The sequence below is a fragment of the Elephantulus edwardii genome, unplaced genomic scaffold (assembly GCF_000299155.1).
Source record: "Elephantulus edwardii isolate Elephantulus edwardi_28Jun2011 unplaced genomic scaffold, EleEdw1.0 scaffold00002, whole genome shotgun sequence".
Lineage (NCBI taxonomy): Eukaryota > Metazoa > Chordata > Mammalia > Macroscelidea > Macroscelididae > Elephantulus > Elephantulus edwardii.
In genome coordinates, this window is record NW_006399752.1 from 47353991 (window position 1) to 47366876 (window position 12886).

Sequence of the window (12886 nt, forward strand, 5' to 3'; positions counted from 1 at the left end):
GGTGTGTCAGAGGCAGTGCGGTTGGCGCAGGATAGAGCAGGGTTTAGGGCTGTTGTGCATAGGGTCGCTATGAGTTGCAAACGACTCGACGGCACATAACAACAACAACAACACGGTGAATAAAGCCAAATATTTACTTTAAAAATAGTATCCATTTTAGGGAGCTCTGGTGGCCTAGTGGCAAGAAGCTGCACTGCAATCTCATAGGCGGATGGTTCGAATCCACCAGATGCTCTGCTGGAGAAGGAGGGGCAGTCTCCTCCTGTACCAGTCAGATCTGATTTGATGGTACACACAAACAAAAATAATAAAATAAAATTTAAAAAATATTACCAGTTTTATTTCTTTCTCTTATGAAATCCTTTCTGAAACAAAACAAACCAAAAACCAAACCAGCAACAGTAAGAACCACTGCCTTGTGTGATACGAACTTGACTCTTTAATCAGACAACTGCTTGAATAGTGGAAAATGTTTAAGATCTAGTAAGGTCTTTTTCTACCTACTGCCTTTCCCAATTTGTTCCCATATTTCATTTCTTCTGGTCATAACAGAACTGGATGTTCCCTGATACCTAGTATATTTATTATTTAATAGTTGTATAGTTCTCCATCTAGTCTTTAAAGGCTAAAGCTATTATAAAACACGCATTATTCTGAGGAGTTGTCTAAATATATGATTGGCTAATTTACGTATCACCCCCCCAAAATGTAATTTATAATACAGTCGTCAAGACTTCTGTAATTTCCCCCTTCCATTTCCTTTTCTTCTTGTACTTTAGTCTTACTTTTTTTTTTTTTTTAAGGTTCGGGGTGGGGGGTGATTGGTGGGGAATAATTTTAATGAAAGCTTAAAGAGACTTAGGGTTTCCATTCATTCATTGTTGCACTTTTCTCCCTGCCCACCCCCCAATTTGCTCTTCTCTTTCAAAAGTAAAAGAAAAACTCTTTCATTGTTATACAATCCCTCCCCCAAGTCCATTCCACTGTGCAGCCTTATTCTGGACTCCTGTCATGAGAATAATAACCAACCATGTATCCCTTTTAAACAGTTGTCTCTCTGATCTGTTTCAGTGCAGTAGACATTATTTATCCCTTCTTTCTCAGTCTTCCCTCAACCCCAATGTCAGTCCCATTTTGCAACAGTGGCACGATGCAATATTTGTCCTTTTGTGACTGAGATATTTCAGTCAGCATAATATCCTCCAGGGTCATCCATTTTGTATAATATTGCATGAGTTCCTTGTTTTTCAATGCAGCACAGTATTCCATTGTGTGAACATACCAGAGCTTCTCTATCCAGTCGTTTGTTGATGGGCATTTGGGTTGTTTCCGGGCCTTTGCTATTGTGAACAAAGCAGCAATAAACATGGGTGTGCATATATCTGTTTGGGTGGTGCTTATGTTTCTTTAGGTTGTATTCCCAGTAGTGAAATTGCTGGGTCAAGTGGTATTTCTATTTCTAACTTTTTGAGAAAGCTCCATACAGCCTTCCATAGTGGTTTCACCATTTTACACTCTCACCAGCAGTGAATAAGGGTGCTGGTTTCTCCACAACCTCGCCAGCATTTGATGTTTGCTGTTCTGTTAAATTTTGCTATTCTTACTGGGGTGAGATGATATCTCATAGTTGTTTTTAGTCTTTCTTTTGAGCTGTTCTGTATTAAGCACAAAACCTTTCTTAGATATATGCTTTTCCATGTTTCAGAGATAAATATTAATTATCTTTTAAAAATGGAAAAGTCCATAACAACGTTAGGATTTTATCTTTGCTTAGCTACAGCCCCTTCTATCCACATCTGGGATGCAATGAACAAGCAGACTTTATCTGTACTGAGATGCTACCATTCAAAGGGAGTATGTTCAGTCAGTTTCAGTGCTACTGGCAAACTGCTGCTGTCTGTGGGGCTGGACCCAGAACATACCATTACCATCTGGAGGTGGCAAGAAGGTAAGATTCTTCTTCCCTTGTGATTTTCAAAAGATAAGGATACTATAGAATATTAATTTTGTATTTAATATTTGCCTCACCCCAAAGATTGAAAACTGCAGCCCCATTACAGTACGTAGTTGGTATCAAGTATGTTAACATTTAAAACCCCAGTAAAAATGTAAGCTCACAGAAAAACAAGTTAATGAAAGTTATCATAGTACAAATAATTCACTTTCTTCTTCAGCAAGAAGCTATTTGTCTCTGGTAATTATTAATGATTTGATTGATTAGAGAAGATCTTAACAAAGAATGAAAGTGAAGTGTATTTTATATAATGGGCTTTTATATGTATATTTTTATATGATCATAGGCTTTTATGGTTTAAAATTCTCTGGATCCTAAAATTAAAAATAACTCTCAAATGGTGCTAAACAGCTCCAAGAGTATACCCGGTCATTGCAAAGATTTAAGAAAAGGACTCTCTCGCGAGTCCTTGTGTACCCTATGATTGCTAGGTACAGGCCACAGGGCAGGACCTTCTTCTAAGTATTTTCTTTATTAATTAGTATTTGACATATTTCTTGTATTGTCTTTCTAGGTGACAGAATAGCCAACAAAGCTGGTCACAGTCAGCGCATTTTTGTAGCAGAATTCCGACCAGATTCAGACACCCAGTTTGTGTCGGTGGGAGTGAAACACGTCAGGTTCTGGACGCTGGCAGGAAGGGCGCTTCTGAGCAAGAAAGGGCTTCTGAGCGCGCTGCACGATGCCCGCATGCAGACCATGCTCGCCGTGGCCTTTGGTGCAGTATGTCTCTCCAGATGCTTGTAGCGATGGGACAGTGGATGGCACACGCACTGTGTCCTCGCACTAGATAATAAGCTTCCGTGGTGGTTATCTGCCCCTATAATCTGCTGAGCATTATACATATATCTCTCCTAGTTACACATATATTTTAATTTATCACATATCTGTTACTCTCAAAATCAAATTGGAAGACCAGTTAAGGAGAAGGGAAAAAATTGTGATCAAGCCTAAATCTTTGGGCCATTGCCATTCTCAGAAGCCTTCACTGATCTTGTGTCCATCACCCTGAATGTTGTAACATTTCTTCTTCCTGCTAGTTTCTCAGGAGGAAGTTTTTCTAAGTACAGAAATATCTGTCAGAGTAAAAGAACAAGATTTTAAAGTCCTGTAAGGTGGTACTTGTATTTGGGATTCTCTTTGCTTTCTATCAGCATAGTTACGTAGAAGACAAGAGGAGACAAGGTTCAAGCACCCACTCCCCGCCTAGTCCCATGGGCCCACAGCCCTCCTGGATCCATTGCTTTGAGTAGGGTTTACAGTCCCTGTAGTGTATCAAAACACTAAGTGGCTTTCCTTCTTAAAGTGCTTGTGTAGTCTTTGGAGGAAGAAAACAGCATTTTAGAAGCATCAGTGCCTTTGCTTTTTTGAAAAAACGAAACTCAAAATCTCAAAATGCTGAATGTGCCATGTCAAAGTTCAGCTGAACAGCATGGAACTTCTTGATACAAAACCAGTCATTTCTTTGGACAGCAAATATTTCTGACATTTAATTTGTTGATTTAGGTTATCTATCTTCACCTATAATTTTCCTTTTATAGTCAATTGTTCATTCCCATTATAAAATAAACTTGAAGATTAAAGAAGTCACAATTGACTTTTTATTTATGAAGGAACAATGAAATAATGGAGAATGTTTTATTACATAATAAGGTGCACTTCTTTTCAGTTTAAGCATTTTTTTAGCATCCTTTATGCTAGAAGCTATGCAAAAAGCAAGAAATATAAAAAAATGGAGAAGGGACATCATGCCTGGGAGGGTGGAGGGACCGCACAAGAGAGGAAGACCCTCGATGAGATGGATGGATTCAGTGATTGGGGTAGTGGGAGTAGATGAGTCAGAGACAGTGAAGTTGGCACAGGATATAGAGCAGGGTTTACGGCTCTTGTACATGGGGTCGCTATGAGTCACAAGTGACTCAATGGCACATAACAACAGCAATAACAACACCTAAAGCATTTATTTTTTTAAATGTAAATGTGAATTATTGATGAACTCTAGTGATTTATTTGTATTTTGCAAATATAAATAATATAGGAAAAATATTCATAAATGCCAAAAAATTTGGAGTTGATACTAGATTGTTATAGATAGCAGTAACGTTTTCAAATCAGAGAAAAGAAGAATCTCATCTTACTATTTCATAGTAATTCCTATTTTGATGTGTCCAGTGGTCTTTCCATGTTGTTTTTGGTCAAAGAGAGATTTTACACTCCTTCCTCTAAAAATGAAGTTAGGATAGGATGAAAATAGTGTGTGGTGCTGGGCTTGGTTTCTCCAATTTATAAATGAACTAGGTCAGGGTTATCATTTCCAAAGTGATCTAGAACAAGTCTTGAACTTTCCCCCTTTATTAAATTATCTTATTTTGGATTGCCTAATTATGGGAATACATTAACTTTGCTATTTTATTTTAAGAAATCATGTCAGATGTCAAATTTATATATAAATTCATGAGTTAGTAAAATTTGAAAAGCTACCACAATTTTGCTATAAGTAATAGTTTCACTTCCTATGACAAAATAGTCTATAAATCTAATAAAAAGTTACCATCACCTTCTAATCATATCACTGTTTCATTCCCAGTTACTGATGAGAGAGCCTGCTTCTTGGAGGGAAGTAATCCAAACAACAGTGAACTAGGTGTATGTTAGAGAACTGGAAGGGCCTGTGGGACAAGCCCCCTTCCCTGCTCCCTCACTTTACACAGTTAAAACCAAGTCCAAAGTTAATCTAACAAACAAACCACAGAACTGGAAAGAGTCAAGGTCCTGACAGAGCCGAGCCTCTCTGTTCAGGTTCTCTGACTCTTGACTCCAGAGTTTCTCCCACCCCTCCGTGCTTTTTATAAATCCAAGATGAGGAACTAGTGTTACACTAAGTAGAGAATTACGTCTGTTGGATCTCGATTTGAACTTTTGATGAGTTTATCTCCCCCTCCCCACTCCTTTTCAGAATAACTTGACGTTTACAGGTACCATCAGTGGTGATGTCTGTGTGTGGAAAGATCACATCTTGTGTCGAATCGTGGCCAGAGCTCACAACGGGCCGGTGTTTGCGATGTACACCACCCTGCGGGACGGGCTCATCGTGACCGGAGGCAAGGAAAGGCCGTGAGTCCGCCTTCTCTTCACAGCCTCCCCTCGCTTTCGCGCCTGTGCCACCCCTGAGGTCTGCCTGTAGGAGTCCCAGTTATTTCCAGGCGCCATCAGTCATCACCCACCCTGTCTTCCCTCCTAATATGCCTCTTTTTTTTTTTTTTAAATCTGTTAATGTGCCTTCCTGTGCTGATTTCTGGTCTCAGCTTGCTTCCGGTCTTTCCTCTATGGTGTTGTGTTGTTGTTAAGTGCAGTCGAGTCGCAGGTGACTCATAGAGACCCTATGAAGGAAAGTCCTCGACGCTTGGGTGCCTTTCATCCTCTCTCCAGGTTCATAGGGTTTCCAGAGGCAAGCTATTATGGAAGTGGATGCCACGCCTCCTTCCAAGCTTGTTTTCATCAGGGAGCTCCACCCCACTCTCTGTCCGCACTGGGTAGCCAATCAGTAACACATTTGACACATCAGTGTCACAGTGTTCAGCCTCACAGCAACCAAACTCCAACAACTGGGTTGACTCTTTCCCTGAGGTGTGGACAGGTAGTTGCCCTAAAGGTAAAAAATGTAATTGATGACTCCCTTGAGGTCTGGGTAAGTATTTCCTTCCAAGGGCCCATCAGGGAATTTTGGCTGCATTGTAAACATCTTTCTGCTTTTTATTCAGATGGAAAGAGCTCTGGTGGCCGAGTAGGCAAGGAGTTGTGCTGTCCTCTCAAAGCAGGTGGTGTGACTCCACTAGCTACTCTGTGAGACACAGATGTGTATTCACCTTCCATGCAATTGACGGTATCGGAAAACCCATTGGAGGGTCACTTGACCGTTGGTTCAAACTCAAAGTCACATAATGACAACATGCAACTGTGGAAGTGGAAGTACAAGTTTACCTTTTTTGCTCTTCCTTGGGGCAAATTAACTTAAACATATGAGAAAAGATCTCAAAATTTAACCCTGGAGAAGCCTTTTTCTGAGTGATAGTCACGTCTCTCAACAGTAACCAAAGTACTTGTGGATTATTTCCCATGCCCATATGCATGTTGTAAAATAATCAACACGTGATTAAGAAAAGTCTTAAAAAAATAGAAACTTTTTTGCTGTGACAGGACTGATGAAAACAGTATTCCAGGAATGGACAGACTCTTTCAGCAAATGAATGCAATGCTGGAAGTTTACTCTTCGTTCCCAAGAAATTTCTAAGTCTACTACTGGATCAATTGACTAGAAAAGATCTATTTTCATGACTATTCCAACAAAATGTGACATATTTGGATGTATTAATTTTTGATCAATATTAAAAAAAAAAAATAGAAACCTCTCATTGCCAAGTCCAAGCTGACTTGTGCTGACCCTCCAGGGGTTTTCAGAACCTTTAAGACACACAGGAGACTGACTGCCAATGCTGCTTCTTGGAAGTTACGAGCAGATTCGAACTTTCAGAGAAGCACCACCTTTGAGTTAGTAGCACAAGTCCTTACCACCTAGGCCACCAGAATTAAGTGATTAAACATCAGGTGATTAAGAAGTAGTACATATAGTTCAGTACAGGACTCAAACAATGACATGTATTTGTTAAACTCTGCAGAAGCTTTTGCCTTTTAAATAGACATGGGGTTTTGATTTAGTGCAGTTTTATTTCCCTCAAAGACTAGCAGTGCAGCTAATGGAGAAACGAAGGAACATCTTTATTCAATAATAAAGATAAATAATAAGTAATAAAGATAATAAATAAATAATAAAACCCTTAAGTGGGCTGTTTTGGGGTCTAGAAGAGGCCATGGTACTATGGTAATTATAGCTAATGTTAGATGGATCTTGGCTGAAAGCAGAGTACCAGGGGAATGTCTCTCTGTGTTTCATTGACTACACAAAGGCACTGGGCTGTGTGGATCACAACATACTACAGCTAACTCTGAGAAGAGTGGGAACCCCAGAACTCTTGATTGTACTTATGCGAAACCTATTCTTGGACCAGGAGGTAGTAGTCAGAACAGAGCAAAGAAACACTGCATGATTAAAAATCGGGAAGGGCGTACGCCAGGGATGTGTTCTATCGCCATACCTTTTCAATCTATATGCAGAACAGATCATCCAGGAGCCTGGGCTCTAGGAGAAGGAATGTGGTATCAGGATTGGAGGAAGCCTTGCACATGACACAACCCAGCCTGCTGAAACTGAAGAGGACCTGAAGCGCTTGCTGCAGAAAGTCAAGGACTGCAGCCTTAAATATGGATTGAGGCTCAATATCAAGAAAACAAGGATTCACAGCACTGGGCTGATTGTAGCATCGTGATGTTGTTGTTGTTGTTTGATGCCGTCGAGTTGTAGACGACTCATAGCGACCCTATGAACAAACAGCCTGAGCACTGTTCATGCATAGAGTTTCCAGAGACAAGCCATTTCGGAAGTGGATGCCGCTCCGGCTTCCAGGCTTGATTTAGTCGGGAAGCTCCAGCCAGCACTGTCCACCATGGGTGCCCATTACCACGATTGGCACATCACTGTCACAGTCTTCAGCATCACAGCAACCATGAGTTACCTCTGTACAGCAACGCACAGACCAGTGCTATACCACCTAGAAGAATGTTTGAAAGGAAAACAATTTGAATGTGGCCGAGGGCCACAGATGAAAATCACCCACCTTCGGCTAGGATCATGATACAAGGTGAAAAAACTGAGATTGCTAACAGCTTCAGTTTGCTTGGCTCTACAATCAACACTCTTTGGTACCACCAATCAGGAAATCAAAAGATGAATTGCATTGTAAAAGTCTGCTGTCAGGGACAGAATACTGAACAGCAATGATGTCAGTCTGGAGACAAAAGTGCACCTGATCCAGGCCATGGTCTTCACAATTACTTGCTATGCATCAGAAAGATAGACTATGACTAGGGCTGATGGAAAGAGAATTGATGTCTTTGAGCTGTGGGTTTGGAGAAGAGTATTGAATATACTGTGGACTGCTAGGAGAACAAACAGGTTCATCCTGGAGAGGGTGAAACCAGGCTGCTCATTGGAGGCAAGGATTCTGAAGCTTCATATGACCTACTTTGGGCATGTTCCAAGGAGGAACCAGTCCTTGGAGAGCGATGTCATGCTTGGGAGAGTGGAGGGACAGTGCAAGAGAGGAAGACTTTTGATTACATGGATTGACTTAGTGACTGGGGGAGTGGGGGTAGGTGTGTTAAGAGACATTGAGGTTGGCCCAAGATAAGGCAGGATTCAGAGCTGTTGTACACAGGTTTGCAATGAGCCGCAAGTGACTCAATGGCACATAACACAACATATTATTTAAACTCTGTTTACACATAGGCCATCTAAACTTAGTCACTCATACTCTGTTGTTTTTATTATGTATGTTTGGAAGCAGGAGTTGCATCCACTTCCCAAAACATTCCTCTGGAAACTCTATGAACTTTGACACAGGATGATAGTTATAAAAAGGCTCCAGGTCTTTTGTTCATAGGGTCATTGTAAGTCATACTTGACTCGATGGCAATCAGCAACATGGTTGAGTTGGAACTGCCTCATAGCTGACCCTCCAGCAGGATGAAAGGCATTTGTCTGTGTGGATCACAACAACCAATGGTGAACATCGAGAAGAATAGGCATCCCCAAATACTTAATTGTGCTCATGCGAAACCTATATGTAGATCAAGAAACTGTCATCCAAAGAGAGCAAAGGAACATTGCATGTTTTAAAATCAAGAAAGGTGTGTGTCTGGGCTGTATGCTTGCTTCTTACTTTTCATTGTGTGTGCCGAGTAAATCATTCAAAAAGCTGGACTTTATGAGGAAGAATGTAGCCTCAAGTTTGGAGGAAGATTCAATAATAACTTGGGCGGTGCAAATGAACAACTTTACTTGCTAAAACGCAGGAGGACCTGAAGCGCTTGCTGCAGAAGATTGAGGACTGCAGCTGTCAATATGGATTGCATGTAAACATCAAGAAGACAAAAATCCTCACCATTGAGCTAATAGGCCACATCATGATAAATGGAGAAAAAGTAGAAATTGTCAATAATTTCACTGTACCAATTCACAATCAATACCTGAAAGCACTCAGGAGATCAGGAAACATATTGCATTCGGAAAGTTTGCTATCATTACTCCAAAGTCCTGAAGAGCAGTGATACCAGTTTAAAGACCAAGTTGTGCCCGATTCAAGCTATGGTCTTTCAGTCACCTGTTGTGCAACTGAGCACTAGATAGTGAAGAAGGATGACAGAAGTGATGCTTTGGAGCTGTGGTGTTGGAAAAGAGTACAGAATAGCCCATGGAAAGCCAAAAGAACAAACAGATAAAGCTTAGAGAAAGTTCAGTCAGGGCACTCGAGAGGCAAGGATGGTCAAACTTCATCTCACATACTTTGGGCATGTTGTTAAGATGGGCTACTCCTTGGAAAGTTGGAGAGTCAGAGAAAGAGAAGACCCTCAGTGAGATGGACTGGCACAGTGACCGCGCCAAGGAGCTCAAGCTTGCGAGATGATAAGGATTCTACAGGCCAGGTCAGAGCTCAGATCTGTTGTTCATCGGGTGTTCTGCAGAGTCATCAACCTGATGGCACCTAACAACAACAAATTGCACAGGAGATTGTCCATCTTTCTCCCATGGAGCAACTGGAAGATTTGAACTGTCTACCTTTGGGCTGGCAGTGCATCTCTGTACCACTAAGCCACCAAAGCTCTCTAGTACTCATTCTAGTGTGTCAAACTTTTCCTGGTTTGAAATAAAGGGATGCATATGTCAGGACTGTCTTCTTTCTACATACCTATTCAATATCTGTTCTGAGCAAATAATTAGAGAAGCTGGACTGTATGAAGAATATGACATCAGGATTGGAGAAAGATTCATCAACAACTAGCCCTTGGAAAAAGGCACCCTGCTGGGGAAAGTGCAGGGTCAGTGAGAAAAAAGGAAGCCCACCACCAAGATAGACACAGTGACTACGGTAATGGGCGTGAGCAGGACAGAGATCGTAAGGACAGCGTGGTTTGATCTGTGCCTCGTAGGGTCACTAGGAGTTATAATCCACTTGATGACACTTTCACAACAAACTTTTCCAGTCACCAGTTTTACTTCTGACACCATAATAGCATCTGTAATCCTATTACCTGACGTGATATTTCCATTATCCTTAGTGTTAAAAATAATTTTGTACATTGCCTCAGTAAAAAATGATGATAAGTATGTTTATGCTCATGTTTTTAAGATCTCTTCAGATTTGCTTAAGCTAAAAGTCTCTTTTGACTGCCAAACAGTTTATTTTAAAATTACCATAGGAAGGTTAAAAAGATACTAGGAACAAAACAAAAATTCTACTCTGTTGTTGTTAGCTGCTATCAAGTCAGTTCTTGGCCTGAGGAGCCCTGTGTCTAACAAAGCATTGCTGTCCTCAGTTATCATCCTAAATTACCATCCTCAGAGTTACCGTCCTCAGAGTTGCTGTCCTCATTTACCATCCTCAGTTACCATCCTCAGAGTTACTGTCCTCAGTTACCATCCTCAGAGTTACCATCCTCAGAGTTACCATCCTCAGAGTTACCATCCTCAGAGTTACTGTCCTCAGTTACCGTCCTCACAGTTACCATCCTCAGAGTTACCATCCTCAGAGTTGCTCATTTACCATCCTCAGTTACCGTCCTCAGAGTTACTGTCCTCAGACTTACCGTCCTCAGAGTTACCGTCCTCAGAGTTGCTGTCCTCAGTTACCATCCTCAGTTACTGTCTTCATGATTGCTGCTGTTTGAGCCCATTGTTGCGGCCACTGTGCACATCCATCTCATTAAGGGTCTTTTCTTTAGATGCCCTTCAACTTTGCCTGGCATAAAGTCCTTCACCAGCAACTGGTCCCCCTAAAACATTCCCAGAGTATGTGAGACAGTCTCACCATCCTTGCTCTAAGGAACATTGCAATTGTACTTCATCCGAGATATGTTTGTTCTTCTGACAGTCCTGGGTATATTTAATATTCTTCACCAATGCAATTCAAAAAGCATCATTTTGTGGTCGTCTTTATTCACTGTCCAACTGGCCCATGCACATAAGTAAAAGTATTATGGCATGGGTGAAGTGCATTTTAGTCCTCAAAGAGATAGCCTTGCTCTTTAGTACTTTAAAAGAGGTTCTCTGCCACAGATATACACAATGCCTTACACCATTTGATTTCTTTCCATGGGTATTAATTATGGATTGAAGCCAAGTTAAGTTCTTGATGTCAGTCTTTATTCTACCATGATGTTTCTCATTGGTCCAGTTGTGAGGATAATTAATTATGCAGAAGTTTAATCCATACTGAAGACTGTACTCTTTTCATTGTTAGTAAATACGTCCCATATTCTTATTTTCATCAAGCGAGGTTGTTCATCTATCCACACATCGCAGGTTGTTAATGATTCTTCCTCCAACTCTGTTGCTCCGTCGTCTTCATACACTCAGCTTCTTGAACTTACTAGCTCAGTATGTCCTGATGTACTGTAAGGTGCCATCGAGTTGGGTCCAGTTGACAGGGACCCCACTTACAAGAGAACAGAATGTGGCTGATCGTGCACTGTCCTGTCTGCTGTGCTGGAGTTCACTGTTGCCCTCACCGCGGTCTTCCTCTTTCTCACAGACCCTCCCCCCTCCCAACTTTTCCAGTCCTTGGTCCATATTGAGAACAGGCCCCATATATGTGATGAAGGTGCACCATAGGTATGAGAAGACACGACCGTGACATATACCTTTCCTGATTCGATTTTTTTCTAAGTGTCTTGTCCAGTTTTCTGCTTGTAATTTAGTATTTGTAAAAAGCATTAACAATCACCAGTAACAAATGCCTGTTTTGGTTCATATTATTAATAGGTCAAAAGAAGGAGGCGCAGTTAAATTGTGGGACCAAGAACTGAGACGATGCCGTGCCTTCAGGCTGGAGACGGGACAAGTCACAGACTGTGTGCGTTCTGTGTGCAGAGGCAAAGTAAGCTCTGTTCTGTCATGAATGTGGTGCAGTGGAAGCGTGGTTCCTACTGCGGGCCCTTCACTCAATGCTCTTCCTCCCCGTGGTCCCTACGGAGTGACAGTCAGTGGTGCTTAAGAGGATCTGCTGGCCAGTTTCCCTCTGCCCCTTTGCTGCTTTCTTTGTGGTTCCACACTGTTGGCACACACACATGTGCAAAGTCTTCACACCAGTTCAGCCAAACAGAGGCCGCTCTTCCTACAGGGTCTCAACAAATTTTACAAAAATAGGTATTTCGTAAAAATACTTATACTTCCTTGAACCTGCTAATCCAGCCATGGCTGAATGTCCTTGGTTCACATTTTAAGTATAACTGCTGTCTCTACTTGACACAACCAAGCTATCCACACATGTTGGTTTTGTTGTTGTGTACCATCGGGTCAGAACCAACCCACAGCTGACCCTCCAGCGGGTTTTCAGAGGCAGTTAATGGCACCAGAGGAGATTGTCCATCCTTCTCCTGCGGACCAGCTGGTAGCCTTGAACCGTGTGCCTTTGGGATTGCAGTGCAGATTCTTGCCACTAGGCCTCCAGAGCTCCCTTACCCACATATAACCCTAAAAATTATGGAACATGTAACCTAATAAGGAGCTGCACTGCCAGCCCAAAGGTACACAGTTCAAATCCATCAGCTTCTCTGCAATTTATAGCCTCTTAAAACTCACTGGAGGGTATCAGCTATGTCTGAGTCAGTCCCGTCTTCACGGCAGTGAGTTGTTATATATTATCTTCAATCTACAGACTATTGAATGTTAAGCATTTTACTGTAGTTTAAAAAAACTGG

General features: G+C 41.5%; 1 protein-coding gene across 1 annotated transcript in view; it reads left to right on the forward strand.

The window, feature by feature from the left end:
- EML5 (echinoderm microtubule associated protein like 5) overlaps nt 1-12886 on the forward strand; it is a 197726-nt gene that overhangs the window by 178817 nt on the left and 6023 nt on the right. Inside the window, exons 32-35 of the mRNA XM_006879132.1 lie at nt 1775-1948; nt 2529-2737; nt 4971-5128; nt 11949-12063. Of these exons, the coding sequence (XP_006879194.1) occupies nt 1775-1948; nt 2529-2737; nt 4971-5128; nt 11949-12063 (656 nt within the window). The remainder of the gene's footprint in view (nt 1-1774; nt 1949-2528; nt 2738-4970; nt 5129-11948; nt 12064-12886) is intronic.